Raw genomic sequence first — 18,994 nt, 5'->3', positions numbered from 1 at the left:
ATTTCAAATAAATTAAACTTGAATTAAAACGTAGAAATGTCTAAACAGTATTTTTAACATGGTAACATTGACGTAAAAAGTGCGTGCGCCTTTTTATGCCAATTTTAGACGTATTTTCCCCGATTTCTTATGATACTTTCTCGTTAAAAGGCAAAGCTTTTCTTTAAGTATTTTTTGAGCTCTCTTATTACATTTTTAAGAGAGATTGATGTCCTTTAAATATGATATTAAGACGTTATGGAATTTGATGCTTTTATGGCTTTGAGGCTAAAGAAACTCACCTGTTTGGATTTAGAGGTTTTTAAAAAATGGGGTTTATGACCTTTAGTAGGGTGGATGGGTAATTAAATATATTTTTGAGATTTAAAGGGGGAGGGGGGTGGGAAGTAAAAGGTGAAGAAATGGTGTCCAGGCATTGTTACACAAAAATATTGCCATAGAAAACTCAGGAAGAGTATTTTGAAATAACAACGGGATGGTGCAGTGAGGTATCTTAAGGGATATGACAATGGCAGGTGAATTGATGCACACTTTCGGTTTTGTTAAATAAAATTACCCATTTTGGAGATAAAAATTATTGGAATAATGCTAGTTTGCACCAACCAATCAAAATTTAATAAATCTGTTCATAGATTTGAAGCCATCGAATGAGAAAACGTGTATCCTCCTTTCTTGGCCAGGGAAAAAAGACAACATGCAATAAGTTAATTGTAGCTTTTCTGCTTTCATGAAAGTCCTGACTTTATTGGCTGTTTATTTTTTTGGTAGGAAAATAAGAATACCTTAAGGAAACCTAATAATTCCGCATCCTACAAAGTTTCTTTTGATAGATTTTCTTTAGTCGTCGCTATGCAGGTCATCTTATACAGTACACCCTTTTCTCTTCCCTTCACCTTTGCTCCCTTTTCTCCCCTTTTCCTCAGTTCCATTTTTCTCTCGATAGATCAGCGGTCAGCCTTTACTCCTCCCCCTTTTTAACCTTTCCCTTCATCCCCCCCCCCTCATTTTTTGTTTCCTCTCATTGTGCTACTTAAATTCCCCCCCCTCTCCTTCTTTTTTGTCCATTTTATGAAATTTTGGAGGAAAGGTATTTTAAAATATGATGCTTTATATATATAGTACATATGTTAAGTAGCGAGGCTTCCATTCAAAATTTGTCTGTACGTTCATTGTATCATTTAATTTGTTTTCTCATTTATACAAGTTCTTTCATTAGTTGGCTAAAACTCATTAGTCGGTAGCTACTCTCATTTCTTGTTGATTGGTTAGTTCAAACTTGAAATGTCCAAACTTTCATCCAATAATTTCAATCTATAGAAGAAGTAATTTTTGGAGTGAACATCAATTTATCGTCCATTGCTATATCCTTTAAAATGTCAACAACAAGCCAACCCTAGTAGTTGCGATGCTACGGAAGTAATTTATACTTGTTTTTAAATAAGTTACATATGTTATATAGCATACAGTTACAGCTACCTGTTTTTACTAAGTTGATGCTTTCCTTTTCATAACTCTCTACCGACATACAGACTTAATATCCGGTAGCCACCAGGGCTTCCGGCATAGGACAATGAAAAATAAATTTGGGAAACAGTCGTTAGACAATGAGCTGTAATAGCTAATAAACATTAAATGGGTAATGGAATGAATGATATTATGACAGGGAAAAAATTGTCGTCAATTAAGGTTGCTAACATGGACATAATTTAATGGTCAGTTTGTTCATCCAGTCGGAAGGGAGGGAATCCCCTATGGTTATTTTAGTCCGCTACAAGTTTCACTTTACTAGAGAACATGAAAATCTGGTGTAAGATCCAAGTAATAATATATCCATTGCATTGGTAAAGGTTAATTTTATCGTCATTGACCTATCCCTTCCACAGTTGTAGGCATTGTAAAGGCAATATTATAATTATGAGGAAATTGGAGGGATATTGGTAAAATTCATTAATAAATAAACTTAATAGGAAAAGTGTAATTGAAAATTTATTATGTTTTTCATTAAAAGGGGTAGAAGGCACTATTCTAATATCTTCAGCAAAAATATATTTTGATTTTGAAATTTCTATATTTTAAAGTTAGTATGTTTTTCAACCTATTTTAAAAAAATTACACTATTCTAAGACATGAAGATATATTTCGATTTTAGCAATCATTTTCAATTCATTTTGTCTCTTGTAGAAGTGAATCAAGCAATATTAGCTTGGTCGTTTTAGAAATTTGGTCGTTTTTGAAATTTCTATAACCATCCTTTATTGTACAGGTATAAGACAATGGAAGATAAATTAATATGCACCCCTAATGATGATAAACAAAATAACTCTTTCTTTAGGTAAATTAAAATTGAACCAATAAATAAAATTGAATAAAAGTACTCCAAAGTGTATAGGCTAACGAATAAGAAATGATTGGGTACCAGTGTAATTTACAGCCTAATATCTTCTACCTCTCTACTTTTCGATGACTTGATGCTACACTTCATATTAATATATGGATGTGAAAATCCTTGTTTGAAAATGGATATAAGGCAAGTTTTACCACAAGAAATGGGAAATGTGTCATTTCTAAAATTATTTTGCAACAATTTTTTGCTTGGTAAATACTAAAAGGAAAGCTATGTACTTGAATTCATGAAGATTGGGTAACATATAATAGGGAGGGAGAGGACATTGGACTGCGAATTACTTCAGTTTTATCTACAAGTTTGATCTTTCGTTATATGCTATACTTAATTTTTCAGTATGGCTGAGAACCGGTTCTTATCCACCGGATATTGATCGGTTTCGAAGCCATACTGGAATAGTTATTTCTCGCATCGTATTATAAACAGCTTTCCGCGGATATAGAATGTACAGTTATAAATTTAAAACCAGTTTTTTAGCCCCGAGGTGCCGAAGGCACGGGCTAAAAAAATGGTTTTAATCTTATGATTGTACATTTTTATATTCGTAGAAAGCTGGACAATGCTAGACATAATTTTTTCGTATGAATGAGAACCGGTTCCTATCCACCGGATTCGAATGAATACGACAAATAATAATATATTCCTGTTTATATATTTGTATTTACTTTTGAAATAATGATTATTATCTTCATTAGGCTGAGGATATGATACTTAAATAGGATGTGCAAATGCCCATCAGCCATTTGGAAGCCATTTAAGTTAAACAAGCAAGTTAATATTCATAAGTAGCGCAGCAACGTAGTGAGGGAGGGGACTTTGGGCTATTTATTACACTAGTCCCCAAAGTCTTAAAATAACATTTTATTATTCGATGGCTCAACAATCTTGAGGACTAGTATTGAATATTGATTGGTTGGTTCATTTAAAGAGTATCCAAACGTTTCGACCACTAATTTTAATCTACAGAAGTGGTAATTTTGTGTATCATCACGTTTGGGATGTACATCAATTTATCGGCCAATGTCTGACAGCAACTAAATAAACTTTTAAATCAGATTAAAAATTGACTCTTGGTGTATATGCAACATAAATCAATCATTAATTGGCAATTTTCATAATAACAGATGTAGAAAACGAAGTAAATTATAGTGTAGCAACGCTGCTTCTAATAATAACTAGCCAGTCTATGAGAAAATAGGTTTGTTAATTTTCAAGTAGTGATAAATAGCATTATTATTACTTCCCACCCCCTCCCCTCCCTCCATATTTTCTTGCCCTTTAAATAGAGCAATTGTGAAGCTAACGAATAAGGAAAGGTTATCTGAAATTTTGGAGACTATTGTTGAACAGTCCAAAGTCCCCATAAGGTTTTAGGCTGTTTTATGAAACTTAACCACTCCAATTCTTACTCCATATTGAGAAGATTTATGGTAGGTCTACTAATAATAAGTCAATTGTCTATCCCATGAAACGAAAGATCTCTGAAAAGTTAAGTAATTCACAGCGGACTTCTAAATGCTTCTAGGTTGTCTAATTAGGCGGATAAATTAACTTAGCGCGCAGTGGCATTCATAGATTTTACGGTGTATCTTAGGGATACTAAGTGATAAGAAAATGAACGATAAATTGATATACATCTCTATAAATGTTTAACTTAAATCTTGTGTAGATTTTGATTATTGGTTGAAAAGTTTGGATACTGCTAGTTTGAACGATTAAGATTTATTGGAAAGTCATAATTGTAAATAGTATTGCATTGTGTCTTTAAGGGGAAAAGCACTCTCATTACCCAATGTAATGCATCAATTGAAATACCTTTATATATAACTTTGTAGAATTCTCTCTTAGAATTGAAATTATTATAATTTTGATTGTAATTTGAGCGATGCATCAATTGAACATTTGGGGTAGTTCTAAATGTATACCTAGCGGTTGCGCCTCTAACATCGAGGGAAGAGAGGCCAGTAAATTATTATAAAAGGATTATACATATAACTTTAGTAAGCTTTCCTAAGATGGAGAACTCAATTGGTTCAGTAGTTAGTGAGATCCTAACAAATAAATACTGTTTTATATTATATTTGAATACACCCTCCTCCTATATAGCCTAAAACCTGCTTCTGAAATTGTGAAACCATCGGTCTTGCCGTTTATGAGATCTTTTACTAATATTTTTATGTTTTTTTTACCAAATCAATTTTCAAATGGGCCGCAAAGCACTCGCCCCCCCTCCCCGCATAGGATTATCATCCTTTGTTAGATAATTAATCATTAATGCTTCAAACAGGTGGAATAGGGGAGGCTTAAAGGAGGGACGGGGAAGGGGGGGGGGGCGGTGCGGTTGACCGCTTTGACAAACGTAGGAGGGGATACGATGTTAGTGGAAGGGAAATTTTCATTAAGTCTGCATATTGCTTTCATGGGGATTTTAATTTGGTAACTTCATAATTAATAACAAATGGAATTTAAACATTTTTGCCTGAAATAGTGAAAATTATTTCTCTTATGTTACCTTCTAAAAGATTATATATTTATATACCTCTACGTAGGTTAAAGAATTTATATTTTCTGATATTATTTACATTAGAATAAGACATTTCAAGGATAAAATAAATCTTTTTTACAGATTTTAGAAAGATGATTGTAGTAAGTTTCTTTAAAATGCTATAAAAAAATATTTTACTTTATTTTAACTTACCTCTAATAGCTCAAAATACCTTATTTTTAAATGGTTGAATAGTTAAAGGTTATCTATGGATGCGGATGTTTATTACGCTAGTCCCCAAAGTTTTTTAATAACGTTTTCTTATTCGTTAACTCAACAACCTAAGGGATTTTTATTGAAATTCAAGTGGTTGGTTCATTGAGTTGAATGCCTAAACATTTCTATCAATAATTGTAATCTATAGAAGGGATAAATTTGATTGGGGACGTAGATCAATTTATCGGCCGTTGTTTTATCCCTTTAGATCCCTGAAAGTGAATGCACGAGGAATAATTGGAACGACTGTCCAGCAGAACAAATTAGATTAAATAATCGTTTAAGGAAACTTATTGACTCTTAATTTTCAAAGATTTTTTTTCACTAAAGGTATATAAATAAACAAAAATTTTAAAATTATAAATCGAATAATGGCCTTAAATCTTAGTTTAATTTGATATTTTCAAGGAAGGTAAGAGACATTAATCTGATAGATTTTACTGGTACCTACACTTTTATATTCGTTGGCCTAAAAACTTTTGGCACTCATGTCAAATCTTGACTAGTTGGTTCCAATTATGGATTATTGCTTTTCATTATTGAGGATGTAAAACAATTCATCATCCATTGTCTTATCCCTTAAAATTCCTGATTATTTTCTAACATGTAGTACATATTCCTTGATAATTTTACCATGGTTTAAAGGTCTCTTTAATATCCTGTTTCTAAAATCAGACAAAATAACAAAAGATTTATTTTTAAAAATAGCAAATATGCAAGAAGAAAAATCTTTTAATTTTAAATGAAAAATCTTCCAATTTAAATTTACTTACATCTGCTGTTACGTATGGACATACTTGTCCAAATTTTGAGCTTTCATAATATCAATTTTTTAGCTGTTTTGTAACATAACTTAATAAACCTTTCTTAGCCATTATGGAAAATCCCCACCCCCTCTCCCGTAGAATGTAAGATTATGCTTACAGCTGCTATTTTATATAATCTTGTTTGCTCTGAGATTTCAATGAACAAATAAGGAGAAGGATAGACCAAGATGAAAGTAGATAGTTTTTGCTGTTATTAAATCAACATAGGACTCAAGCTTAATATCATTTTTGATTTTAAATATTTTATGAAAGGTTTAATAACAATTTTGTTTAATATCAATATCAAATAAAGTAATAAAATTTTAAATTTTTGCTTATTATAAATCTTCACAGATATAACATAATAAAACTATAATTTAAATGGAATAACAATTACAACCCCAAAACCGCTAATTTGGGGTGATTTCATAAAATTACATTCGGATAATCAATCATTATATCTCAATGCTAGGGTGTGCATCCACTTACGCTCTTGTATCAAATAATCAGAACTCAGGGATCTAAAGGGATAAGACAATGACCAATAAGTTGGTGTACATTCCTAATGATACACATAATTACCCTTTCTGTAACGTAAAATTAGTGGGTTAAATGTTTGAACACTGAGCTTAATAAACCAATCAATCAAAATTCATGTAAGTCCCCTAAGTTTTTAAGCTAACCAACAAGAAAACATTAATAATAAACTTTGGGGACTAGTGAAATAAACAGCCCATTGTCCAAATTTCTATTATTTGCAATTGTGTCTTTTTGTGATTATGAAAAACTATGCGAATATAACAATTTGCAGACCTGAAGACTCACCCTTAATGGTTGGGGCAGAACTATATGGAGATCTTATAGAACGACTAAAATTAAAAATGATAAACTTTTATGGACTGGTTTTGATAAACAAAAAATGAAATTGTTACTAGAATCAGCATGCAAATATTTATAATTCATAGGACAATCAAATGCACTACGGACTTATATACCATTCATAAGTATAGAAAAGCTTTGCTTTCAAAAATAGTCTGCTCAGATGCAATATATTTTAAATTTTGCTTCGCCTCTAGGGGAAGGCGGGTATGTTCAGAAAAAATAGCCTATAACCACCCCAAGACATGTATAAAGCTTACTTAAAATGAAAAACAATTATGGCTTGTATTTTCAAGATCTTTATTTTCAAACAACAAACCTTACTAGAATAATATACATCAAATAATATTTTGATTAATTGTATTGAAATGTTTGTAAAATATTTCAACTATTTCACCTTACAAACCCTTACAAATTATACATTTATCAGTAAGGTATTTATTTTCAAATATCTGAATAAAAATTGCTTAAATTTTTGGGTTGAGTTAAATATTTAGCAACATTGAACTAAAGGGATAGGTCATTAACTATGTTAAACAAAATTGATAAATTAGTTTCCTATTGTAGTTTTAAACGTAAATAAAATTTGAAAATATAGACAGACGAACACGAACTATGGTTATGGTTGATTTCTTTTGGTTAAATTTCAGGAATTAAGGGATGGGTAAATTGAATTCGTTGTGTCATTTGTTTCTTATGGTCATGGTTAACATCTTATCAACAATAAATGTATAAATATAGATGTATATTGTATAACCTACACCTACTTTGCCCAAGCAATGAAGTGGAGACCCTTTTCGTCTGCTAACAACTCGCTTGTGTTTATATTTCCAACGCTATTAGCTGCTTTCAAAAACCCAATACAAAATCAAGACAGGTCCCCGCCATGTGTACAGAGTTACATATAGTTCATGCCCCCCTCTATTCTTTTACTTTGATTTATCAATGCACCATTATTTTTTTCTATATTTAATCCCTGTTTAGACGAATAGAAATCAAAGGGGGGGGGGCATGGTGTGGATTGGGGGGGAGTTTATTTAATTGTTATTTTTAGACATAGTCTAGTCATTAAGAGTTTATACAATAAAGAAAATATGATTAAAATTAGCAAAATACTCAATTTATTCATCAAGAAACATATACCTATTAAATAGTAAAATTGATTAAATTACAAACAGAGCTTTTTCTTCTTTACTGAAATCTTTTTTATATTAAATATATGTCAAAATGTATTAATTTAGTTTATTACTATTTTACATCTGTTAAGAAGGGAAATTCCTTTTATGAAAGCTAAGAAATATTGGAAAAAAATTATATTATATTTATTATTTTTCATAAGAAAAGAAAAAATTCATTAGTTTAAATAATTCTAATGAATCTTAATTGTTTGATACAAACTTTTCCAAAAATATTTTCATTTATTGGGAGGGTTATTTATTTATCATAATTAGGGGTCAACATCCATTTGTCGTCCATTGTCTTATGCGTCGATATTGTAACTTATTGAAAATATTATAGTTTGAAATACCAAAACTAATAATTTTAAGGCGCTTAACTTAACACTTAAAAATAAAGTTTTATCAGTGGCTCTTTAATCGAACGGCTATGAGGGGGCTTTAAATAGCCTAAAACCGTACTTTTTTTTATAAATAAAGTAGCTTAAAGTCAACCAATGACTCAATAGGACCCCGCTTAAGTGAACTTACTCGTTTTGATGGTTAGAGAGATCTTAAAGGACAAACAAAAAAATCTTACTTAGGACAATTATGACCTTTAAAAGAGGAAGGTTATAATTTTAAAAAATGAAAATTTCGATGTAGACGGTATGACTTACGGACGACCAGCCCTAAGTAGATGGTAGCTGCGCTTTAAATACCAATGATTAGGGTGTCTGTTATTGTATAACAGGGATCTTAAGGGATAAGACAATTGACATTGTACATTTCCAATGATGATAAACAAAATTTTGTACATAAATTTATTTAGTTGAAAAATTTGTACAATGCTAACATGATCTTCAAGACAACCAATGAAAAGGATTAGATATAAAACTTTGGGTATCAGTGCAATTTACAGTCCAATGTCCCCTCCTTCCCTGTATACGTAATGACTTTTATAAAATGAATAATAAAGCATACCAACAGACAATGTATAATTGTGCTTTAAATCAGGGATCTTAAAGGATAAGACAAAGGACGATAATTTGATGTACATCTCCAATGATGATATATAAAATTACCTCTTCTGTTAAAATTATTGGTTGAAAAGATTGGACGCTACTAATTTTGAACCAACCAATCAGAATTTGATTATTTTGAGGCAAAGAATAAGATAAAGTGTGATTAAAACTTTGGGTTCCAGTTTATTTCATAGTCCAATGTTCCCTCCCTCCCTGGCTTTAACTGATCTTTCGGCCCCTAAAGCCTTTTAAAAATCATGGTTAAAAGTCCAACAATCATTATTGGATAAAAACCAAGTAAATGGCCTTAAACCTAACTGAGTTTCTTGTATAATTTTCGCTCAGTCGGTTCAGCCGTAATCGAGATCTTTTGATACACAAACATTAATGATTTATATTTGGTGTTCAAAATATTTAGGAATTTTTTTACAAAGAAATATGTTGGATGAAATTTTTCCCATTTTCCAGGGTTTCGGATCCGCATTGATTTTATGCGGATCCGGATCCGGATCCGGATCCTCAAAATTTGGTCAGTGCGGATCCGGATCCGGATCCGGATCCGGATCCGGATCCTACTGGATCCGGATCCGGATCTTTGACAATAAAAATAAAATCACCAAATTTTTCAAAAAAATTAATTCTTCAATTCGAAGTCAAAAATACTTTTAATTTTCAAGTCTGAACCTAAACCTTAAAGATTGGCTCTCATCAAGAGAATGTCTGAGATTTTATATAAATTTAGGTAGATTTTTCCATTTTTTCCGCATTTTTTGGAGTCTAAGGATCCGGATCCGGATCCGCATTTTTTTTGCGGATCCGGATCCGGATCCTTGGACTCAAAATATGCGGATCCTTGCGGATCCGGATCCGGATCCGGATCCGGATCCGAAACCCTGCCATTTTCCTCCCCCTTTATTTCTCTTTTGCTCTCCCTTTCTCTCTCTCTCTCTCTCTCTCTCTCTCTCTCTCTCTCTCTCTCTCTCTCTCTCTCTCTCTCTCTCTCTCTCTCTCTCTCTCTCTCTGTCTCTCTCTCTCTCTCTTTCGCTCTCCCTTTCTCTTTCTCTCCACTTGTAGTATAAAACACACAGTTTACTGTACATATACGACTTTTTAGAGAACTACGCATTTAGCAGCTTCAATATCAATACTAGAGCACAACTTTTTAAATACAGCTTACATATAAAAATAGCAAAAAATGATTGTTTCTGTTTTAATTTTTAGATAAAAAAAACAAAACATTGCACTGTTGACAAAATATTTCAACAGTTGTTATTCTAATATTGCGTTATTAAGTTATCTAAAGGGTATAGGGTTCGACATTAAGCTTCCCAGAAAAGAAATCCAATATTGTTGCTAAAATGTATAAACTCCTGGCATAAGAGTTTAGGTGTAGAATGATAATATTGCCGAAGTTATTCTTACAAAACTACTAGAAATTTTTCATTCTAAATAGGAAATAGCCTAAAACAAGCCCAGGATAATTTGCTAAAGCAAGAATCATGAGAAAAAAAGAAAATATATCTTCCCTATAGTAACATAAACACCTTAAAATGGAGATTCTTATAGACCATAACAAAAAAATTTCATAAAAATCAGACATTTATCTTGGGTAACAGCCACGAAAATCCACAGAATGTGTGTATATATCCGTTGTTGAGATCTTATATTACTTGTTATATTTTGCTATTTTACTAGTGCACCCACTACTATTGCCGAAGTATCACGTGCTAAGAGAATGATTTTCTCTCCATTCTGTGCCCTTATAGAATAGCATCGGACAGGGATATGAAAATGGCCGATAAATTGATGTATATACCCAATGATGATACACACAATTAGATTACAATTGGTTTTTGAAACATCTGGATACCCAATTAAAATTCAATAAAAGTCCCCCAAAGTTTTTAAGCCAACAACTAGAACATTATTATAAAACTTTGGGGACTAGTGTAATAAACAGCCTAAAGTCTCCTCCCTCCCTGTAATCTCGGGCAGGGATATAACAACTGGAGGGAAAAAATGCTTGTCTCAATTTTTCGAAATGTCTTTTTAAGTTTAACAAGGATGACAACATTCATAAAAAGAAGCTCTAAAATCAGAAGGAATGACAAACCAACAAAAACTCTTGTAGAGTGTCAGAACATTAATTTGTAAGTCTAAACAAAATTGCACATTGGACGGACGGACGGACCGGCCCTAATTATAGAAAAGCTTCCCTTTAAAAAATGTTTTTAAAATGCCTTTGGCTTTGAAAGTAGTACCAGAAAATAAGTTACAAAGATAAATTTGCATTATCATAAAGTTGAAGGCAGACTAGTGTTTCTAGAAAAGTTGTATCGCCCATGTAATGACTGATTTTTTGTTTATTTTAATCATGTATTGATTGTGTGATTTATAACCTTTTTTCAGAACATGTTTCCCTCCCCCAAATCCTCTGAGGGCAGATGAATTTGTTTTGTTGGGTTTTCGAACTTTTTTTTGTATTTTCTGTACAAAGGGAGAGGTCATTTTCTAGTAAATCCCGTAAAGGTGTGTGTTATAAGGCCTAAAAATAGTAGTAGAACGATAAGGTGCTCTAGATATATGTATTCCCTATTGAATAGAACAATAGGGAAATTTTTTTTTTTTTTTTGATAACCGTACCTGGATTATCTAAAAAAAATACGAAATTTCTATCAAACGCTTTGTTTGGCTCAAACTGACAAAAAAAAAAAAAAAATATAATTATAATAATAATGTTTTCTATAGGTACAAGGTAAAGGTTAAGAACAATCTATACCATTAAACAAAGGAAGAAGTCATTCTTTACAGGTTGATTTATTATAATTATATTTTTTTTATTTGTGTCAGTTTGAGCCAAACAAAGCGTTTGATAGAAATTTCAGATATTCCAGGTACGGTTATCAAAAAAAAAAAAAAAAAATTTCTTCCCTATTGTTCTATTCAATAGGAAATACAAATATATAGAGCACCTTATCGTTCTACTACTATTTTTAGGCCTTATAACACACACCTTTACGGGATTTACTAGAAAATGACCTCTCCCTTTCTTGTCTGTAAGCTAAAATTGACAACTTTTTCCCTGTCATAATATCCACGTATATAATATTCTACATCCATAATAGGACAATTTTTTCTTACCTTTAGGGACATTTTTATATTAATCTCGATACAAATGTCTGCCATTAAACATCTTTGAACTGGTTAGCCGATTGGGGTTAGCCTTTTAAGGTATCTTCGAACTTGTTAACAATATGTAAATACCTGCTTTCATAGAAAAAAAAAATTTAACTTTTATGTACTATTTATTAAACCAATAAAAAATTCATAAATAAAACACAAACAATACGATTTTATAAGGTTTCATTAATATTAAATTGACCTTATTTCTTCAATAAAATAAAATTTAGAAATACGCATTTTAGTAAAAAAAAATGACGCACCCTATAATGATAATTTAATATTCATTTTTACCAAAAAAAGATTTAACTGCGTCATATATATGTTGTACGCTTTTTCTTTCTTTTATAACCAAAATATTGAATATGACGCAATAAATAAAAAAAGTTAAGAAGTTAAGAAGAACTTAAATATTAATGCTTTTAAAGTTTGTTTGTTTTACGGAAACATTAAAAAACACGGCACTACAGTATGCAACAAAGAAAGAACAATCAGCTGATTGAAGCGGTTCGCGGATTTTTCTATCGAATCAAATCACATTAGATTTCCCGCCATTCTTATTGCGCTTGTATCATGTTATAGTGGACAATTTTAGGCTCTGTCTTTTTGGCTAGCTGCTACGACGTACTTTTAGAGACTTTGACTTATTTAAGCATAATACGAAAATGTTGATTTTATAAATTAGCGACAATTCATAATCATTTAAATCAAATAGGTGGCGCATTAGAGGAAAAAAATAAATAATTGTTTTACAGAAAATATTTTAATAATTTTTCTCATTCGTTAACTTAAAAAACAATGAGAACTACATTAATTTATCATCCATTGTCTTATCCCTCTCCAAATTAATTTTCTATTTAACTTTTTGGTTAAAGTTTATGAACGTTTAAAGAACAAGAACCATTAAAACATTTCAAACATTAAAAAGCCTTTGTTATTAAAATAGACGCATAAAATGACGCGGAGATATTATCAAGCGTACTTTCAAGAAATTTATTTTCTAGTTTCTTTTTTTTATGCCTTTTAAAATGCAAATAAATTAAAAGATTAGAAAACTAGTAGTTTGATAATAGTATTAAAGCATTGATTTCATTAATTTTAATTAAGTTCTTTATTTTTTTTAGTAATGAAGCTACTCTAACTATGAATTGTTAGTTCATGTGAATTTAAGAGTAAATTGATAAAAAAGAAAACTCTTAAAACACTTTGTTATGGGCAAATTAAGTATAATATTAAAACTATTTAAAGCTTTCCATGTCTGGAAAACATTTTTTGTCAATTTTTCTTGAATTTAAAGAAGGATGTGCTGACAAGATCTTTTTCTTCTGCATTTGCTTAAAAAAAGGGCAATAATTGAGGGAAAATTGTGAAATTATTTGCGAAAAGAATTATCTTAAGTCATGTTTAATTAGTTATTGGTTATATCAATGTTAGCTCAAGAATTCAGCAGTCTATTTTTGATAACAGCTGGAAAAATACATATTTTAAAGCATATTTCAATGTATTAATCAGCTTGCTACCCTAACTATGGAAATAGGGAAACACATTACCATTACAGAAATTTGATGTACTCTAGAGCATTACTGACCGGATCTACGGACCAAGTAAGACAAAAAAGATGCTTAAAGGTTTGCAGAAAAAATCAGTTGTCTATCTGAAATAGCAGTCGAGAAAATCACGATTACCCTAAAACGTAGGTGATTGACGGACAGACAGAATCAATGTAAGAATTATAGAGTAGCTTCACCAGATAAAACTAGTAAGTAGGTCAAGAGCAGAAAAAAGAGTATATTATATACAAAATACATGTAAATGTAAATGCGTAAAATATCGGAAGAAATATTTTATACAAAACAAACATGAATATATTTATATAAGAGAAAGAATAGTTAAGTATTACACAGTAATCTATGATAGCTTTTTAAAATACTAGCTGCTCTGTCCCTAGCATCAAGGGAAGTAAAATATCCTTACAAAATTTGTGACCAATATGATGCTTAACAGGATTTTTAGCAATAATAAAGTAGCTACTTGTCTGATAACGAAAAAAAACACTCAATGAAATTTAAGTAAACAAAAAACTGTATTTATATGCAGGGATATATAGGGATAAGACAGTGGTGGATAAATCATTCTTCCCCTAAAATATTAAAATAAAAATTTGGCCTCTGATTTGGAGATTTGTAGGGAAAAGATTAATGTATTGTCCCATCTCTAATGTATTCAGGGAGGTAGGGGACATTGTGCTGTTTATTACACTAGTCCCCAAAGTTTTACAATATTTTTTTCTTATTCGGTGGATAAACAACTTGTGGGACATTTGTTGAATTTTGATTGGTTGGTTAACCACTAATTGTAATCTACAAAAGGGGGTAATTATGTTTATTGGACACATACATTTATCGCTATTGTATTATCCCTTATATCCCTGACATTTATGTGTTATTAAACACGCTTCCTAACGATGATAATACGGTTTAAATAAAAAAAAAGTTAACTGTTTAGATAAAAATTTATACATTACAGATAGTTTTACTATCTAGCAATGTGCCTTTTAGTGGTGGAACTACTCTATAATTCAAGTATGTCCTTCTGTACGTCATTGTGGATTTTTTTTTGTATTTCATGTTACCAAAAATACTTTTAAAGATGTCTATTGAAAACGATAGTACTTTTTAAGAACTTTGTGAGAACATTTTATTTGTAATGAATGTACTTTTTTTTCGGGACGAACACATGGCTTTTTATATGTGAAAATAATGTAGCCTTTTTTTGTGTAAATTTTATCGTTCATTTTGTCATAGAAGACTTTAAATTGACATTCTGATTAAAATTTCATAATTGCTACGATTCCTGTAGTTTACGCTATCCTTTACAAGTTTAACAACTACAGGAAAATTCCTTTTTTCATATAGTAAAATCTATTTGTTGTTGGGGATACACTTACGAATAGACACTTAGTAATTAAAGAAAAACTACGCTCTTAAACAAAATTAATATAGCTTGCTTTAAATATAAGTTAAACCAAAAATTTCGAAGATTTTTAAAAAATCATTTGAAGGGTTTTTAACTCTTTTCCGTATGTATTAGCTGGCAACTTTTTTCACAGAGAAATTTTTTTTTAAATTTCGCAAAAAAGGGTTATGATAGGAAGAAAAAAAGATAGTTATCTCTTTTTCCCCCTTTTAATCGTTTCTTTTAATATTCGTTGTCTTATCCTTTTTTTATTGTAAACCCGACTTTTTGCGTAGTGCGTATACCAAGCGATGGTTTTTGCGTCACACACACACGCACATATACGCTTTATCATGTGACGCATGCGTGTATATGCGTATAATTACGCTTTTTCTTATGTTGCGTATACGTAGTAGGGGGCAGGAAAAGGGTACTCTAGATATAAACGTTTTTGAAATGTAGAGAAAATTATCCTTCTTAAATATTTTAATGCCATCCTGAATTTAGGGATAAGACTATAGATATAAATTAATGTATTTAATTGTGATTGTGTATGTGATTGTTTTTACTAAAAACGACCTCCCCAAAGCTTTCAAACCAAAAAATGTAAGAATGTATCCAGAAAACTTTGGGTACCAGCATATTTTAATTCTCTATATCTCCTCCCTCCCTATAAATTTCCCATATCTAATTAAATAATTTATTGCTATTTTGAGTTTTCGCTAAATTGAATGAAACATGCCTAAAATGGTTCGGAGCCATTTTTGTTTGATTAAACTTTTTGCCGTTTAGACCATTATTGTGTCGAGTATTTAGATAATTTGCCCCTTGTCATCGTGGCTTATTTGACCAGGGAGGGTGGGGACGATAAAATTGCACTGGTACCCAAAGTTTTATAAACACGCTCTCCTAAACATTAGCGTAAAAACTTTGGTTACTTTACAACTTATTATTTTAATCTATCGTCCATTGTCTTATCCCTTAAAACTTTATTTTTATAGAAACATTTTTTTTTAATTTAAATCATATTGCCTCGCGACTTTTGGATTCAATCGTCCAAAAAAAATTATGAAGAACTTATTTGTCGTGATTTGAAAATAACCTTTTTGCCATTTCAAATGCCAATTATAATTAGGTGCTTTTAGCCGTCATCACAAAATGTTGACGTCCAAAAGTAGCGAAGTTTTTAAATATCTATTAAGAATATATATCTGTTCATATTATTACATTAGTTTGTTAGCTTTTTATTGCTACGCTACTTCTTTACAGTACTAGCGGTACGCCCCTAGAGGATTGGTGGGGGGGGGGGGATTTTTTTCTCAGAACGATTTCTCTTTGGAGGGCCTTCCCCAACAATAGATATAAACCTTTCCTGGATCTATAAGAAGCTTCAGAGTGAGGAGAACCATTTGGGTCCAGCGGTTAGCGACACATAAACAGTCATCTTAATACTTTTTTACAAGTATTGTCTTGTCTTATAAACAGCTAGATAGTTACAAAAACGTTTAATATGATATAACAATGCATTATATTAAAATTATTAGATTTCGAGGAATTTAAGATTATGTGGAACGAAAAAAAACGCAAATTATAAGGAAATCTTTATCTTTTTTATTAGTTTTTTTTTCTCTGAATCATATTATGAGATGATTTCATTTTTTAATTTGTTAGTAGCGAAGCTATTCTTTGAATTTATGTTGTTTAGTCAGTCTTTTAGTCATGTTCTTGTGTCCGAAGATTCAAATTATTGGTTTAAAAGTTTGTGTACTGCTGGTTTGTAATGTTACTATGAAAATTCAATAAAAATTCTATTGGTCTGTGTATGGATTTTGGCTATTTTTCTGCCCCAAACACAGAAACCCTAGATGCAAGGTCTATCGCCGCTGGTTAATAAATAAGGGGGGGGGGCGAAAGTGACACTTTTTGAAACCAAAACTAAAAGTCAAAGGAACTCAACTAAAAAAAGTGTTACAGGTCTGACATTTTGCATGGCAGTTGCTTTATAGGGGTACAATATGGAACTGTGAAGAAACGGCGTCGCAACCGCCGAAAACCGCCGAGAAAAGGCAACAAAAAATTCGGCGGTTTTCGGCGGTTGCGGCGGTTGCGTTCCATATTTTACCCCTATAAAGCAACTGCCATGCAAAATCTCAGACCTTTAACTCTTTTTTTAGTTGAGTTCCTTTGTTGACTTTTAGTTTTGGTTTCAAAAAGTGTCACTTTCGCCCCCCCCCTTTAAATGGCACATATTTATGTTTACCACTTTTAATAATCAAGTTTATACAAAAACGCTAATGATATACCATAGCAAAAAATATTATGGGAAAAAGTAACTAAAAATTCAACCTGTTAATTGCTTCACATCAATGGATTATAGTTATGATTATTAATTATCGTAATCAGTGATTTATTGACAATCAAAAGCCTATTTTTTCGTAATATCGTGTAAACCCTTGCACCTGACTCGTAATATTCAACGAATTTATCGATTTTTTACTTATCGATCCATCCATTCATATTATATATTATCCTACATATAAACCAAAATTAAAAGAGACATACTATACTAAACTAGTGCCAACGCCCCTTGCATCTAGGAGCTATGCATTCGAAGAGAGTGTTATGGCAGAAAAATAGACTAAAACCATCCCATGCATTTAGTTTACAAATAAAATAGCCCAAAAATACCATGCAAGCAATGTGGAGCTTCCCTTAAATGGAGAAATCAATCGGTTTGACCAATAAACGAAATCTTAATGGACATAAAAACATACTTAATTTAAACGTTTTTTAAGAAAAGAAATAATATTCAATTATTAAGAATTTAAATAAACATACTCAACAATTTAGTAGATTTTTAACTGGTTCATATTTATAAATCTATTATATGTAAACACTATTATCTATTGATTATAATAACACGAGCAAATATTATTAAATGGTTAATATATATGTATAGTTTTGCCAAAGATAAGGGACCTACATCAATTTATCTTCATTGTCTTATCACTTAGATCCCTGTTTTTAAAAAACAAGTACATTTATGTCCAATTGTACATCCCCAATGATGATACACAAAATTACCTCTTCAGTAGATTACAATTACATGTTAAAACACTTGGACACTTAATGAACCAAATAATAAAAAGGCAACATTATAAAACTTTAGGGACTAGTGTAATAAACAGTACAATGTCCCCTCCCTCCACGGACTTTAATACTAATTATCTAGTAGTTTGAAAGTTTGAAACCAATAGAATGATTCTATCAGATATTAATTTGTTTTGTTTTTGTTTAGGAAACGAGCCAAAGCGTTTACCTTGTTATGGAATATTGCAATGGAGGAGATCTTGCAGATTATTTAAATGGTAAGCATGACAGACTGACTGATTATTTCAATGGAAGATTTTAGCTGGTAAACAGAATAGCCATTAGATTGTACAATAACTATCGTTAGTATGTATGACGTACGGACGAACATACCTTAGTTACAAATTAGCCTCGCTGCTAAAAGTAGAAAGTGTGCAAAAAAAGTTTTTTAAGTAAAAACATGAAAAAAAGTTGTTGTTAAATTATTAAACTCGCCTTGAGGTCTCAACCATTGGTTGAGAGAAAAGTATTACAAGAATTAAAAGGCTGAATGAACTTTTTATAGACATATGGCTGTTGGCAGGCCATATAAAAAAAGATTTTGTTGTTTGCCGGGTTGGGTTAAAGAAATGCAGCGAGCGACAGGTTTTAAAAGCTTGTTAGAGTCCAAATAAGTGTAAAACTTAAGAAAAATACCTATATAGTTAAATATTTTAAGTTAAAAACAGATAACTATGACT

The 18,994-nt window shown here is 31.1% G+C and overlaps 3 protein-coding genes across 8 annotated transcripts in view; 1 reads left to right on the top strand and 2 right to left on the bottom strand.

Moving 5' to 3' along the window:
- LOC145306514 (uncharacterized) overlaps window positions 1-2,212 on the bottom strand; it is a 121,180-nt gene extending 118,968 nt beyond the window's left edge. For both annotated transcript variants that reach the window (XM_080148654.1, XM_080148655.1), the window contains exon 1: window positions 2,175-2,212. The gene's annotated coding sequence lies outside the window, so the exon portion shown is untranslated. The remainder of the gene's footprint in view (window positions 1-2,174) is intronic.
- The window catches only part of Atg1 (serine/threonine-protein kinase unc-51-like protein Atg1), a 127,307-nt gene that overhangs the window by 70,815 nt on the left and 37,498 nt on the right, over window positions 1-18,994 (top strand). For all 5 annotated transcript variants that reach the window (XR_013875050.1, XR_013875049.1, XR_013875051.1 and 2 more), the window contains one exon: window positions 18,463-18,532. Coding sequence is in view for 2 of the 5 variants with exons in the window: in XM_080148657.1 (XP_080004783.1) it covers window positions 18,463-18,532 (70 nt within the window). In the remaining 3 variants the exon portion in view is untranslated. The remainder of the gene's footprint in view (window positions 1-18,462; window positions 18,533-18,994) is intronic.
- The window catches only part of LOC145306517 (uncharacterized), a 195,048-nt gene that overhangs the window by 140,692 nt on the left and 35,362 nt on the right, over window positions 1-18,994 (bottom strand). The gene's annotated exons all lie outside the window — the stretch shown is intronic.

The sequence above is a fragment of the Acartia tonsa genome, chromosome 14, assembly GCF_053477335.1.
Source record: "Acartia tonsa isolate MP-2025a chromosome 14, ASM5347733v1, whole genome shotgun sequence".
NCBI classification, from domain to species: domain Eukaryota; kingdom Metazoa; phylum Arthropoda; class Copepoda; order Calanoida; family Acartiidae; genus Acartia; species Acartia tonsa.
Note: the sequence above shows the minus strand (reverse complement) of the source record. Positions and strands in the feature narration are given on the sequence as shown.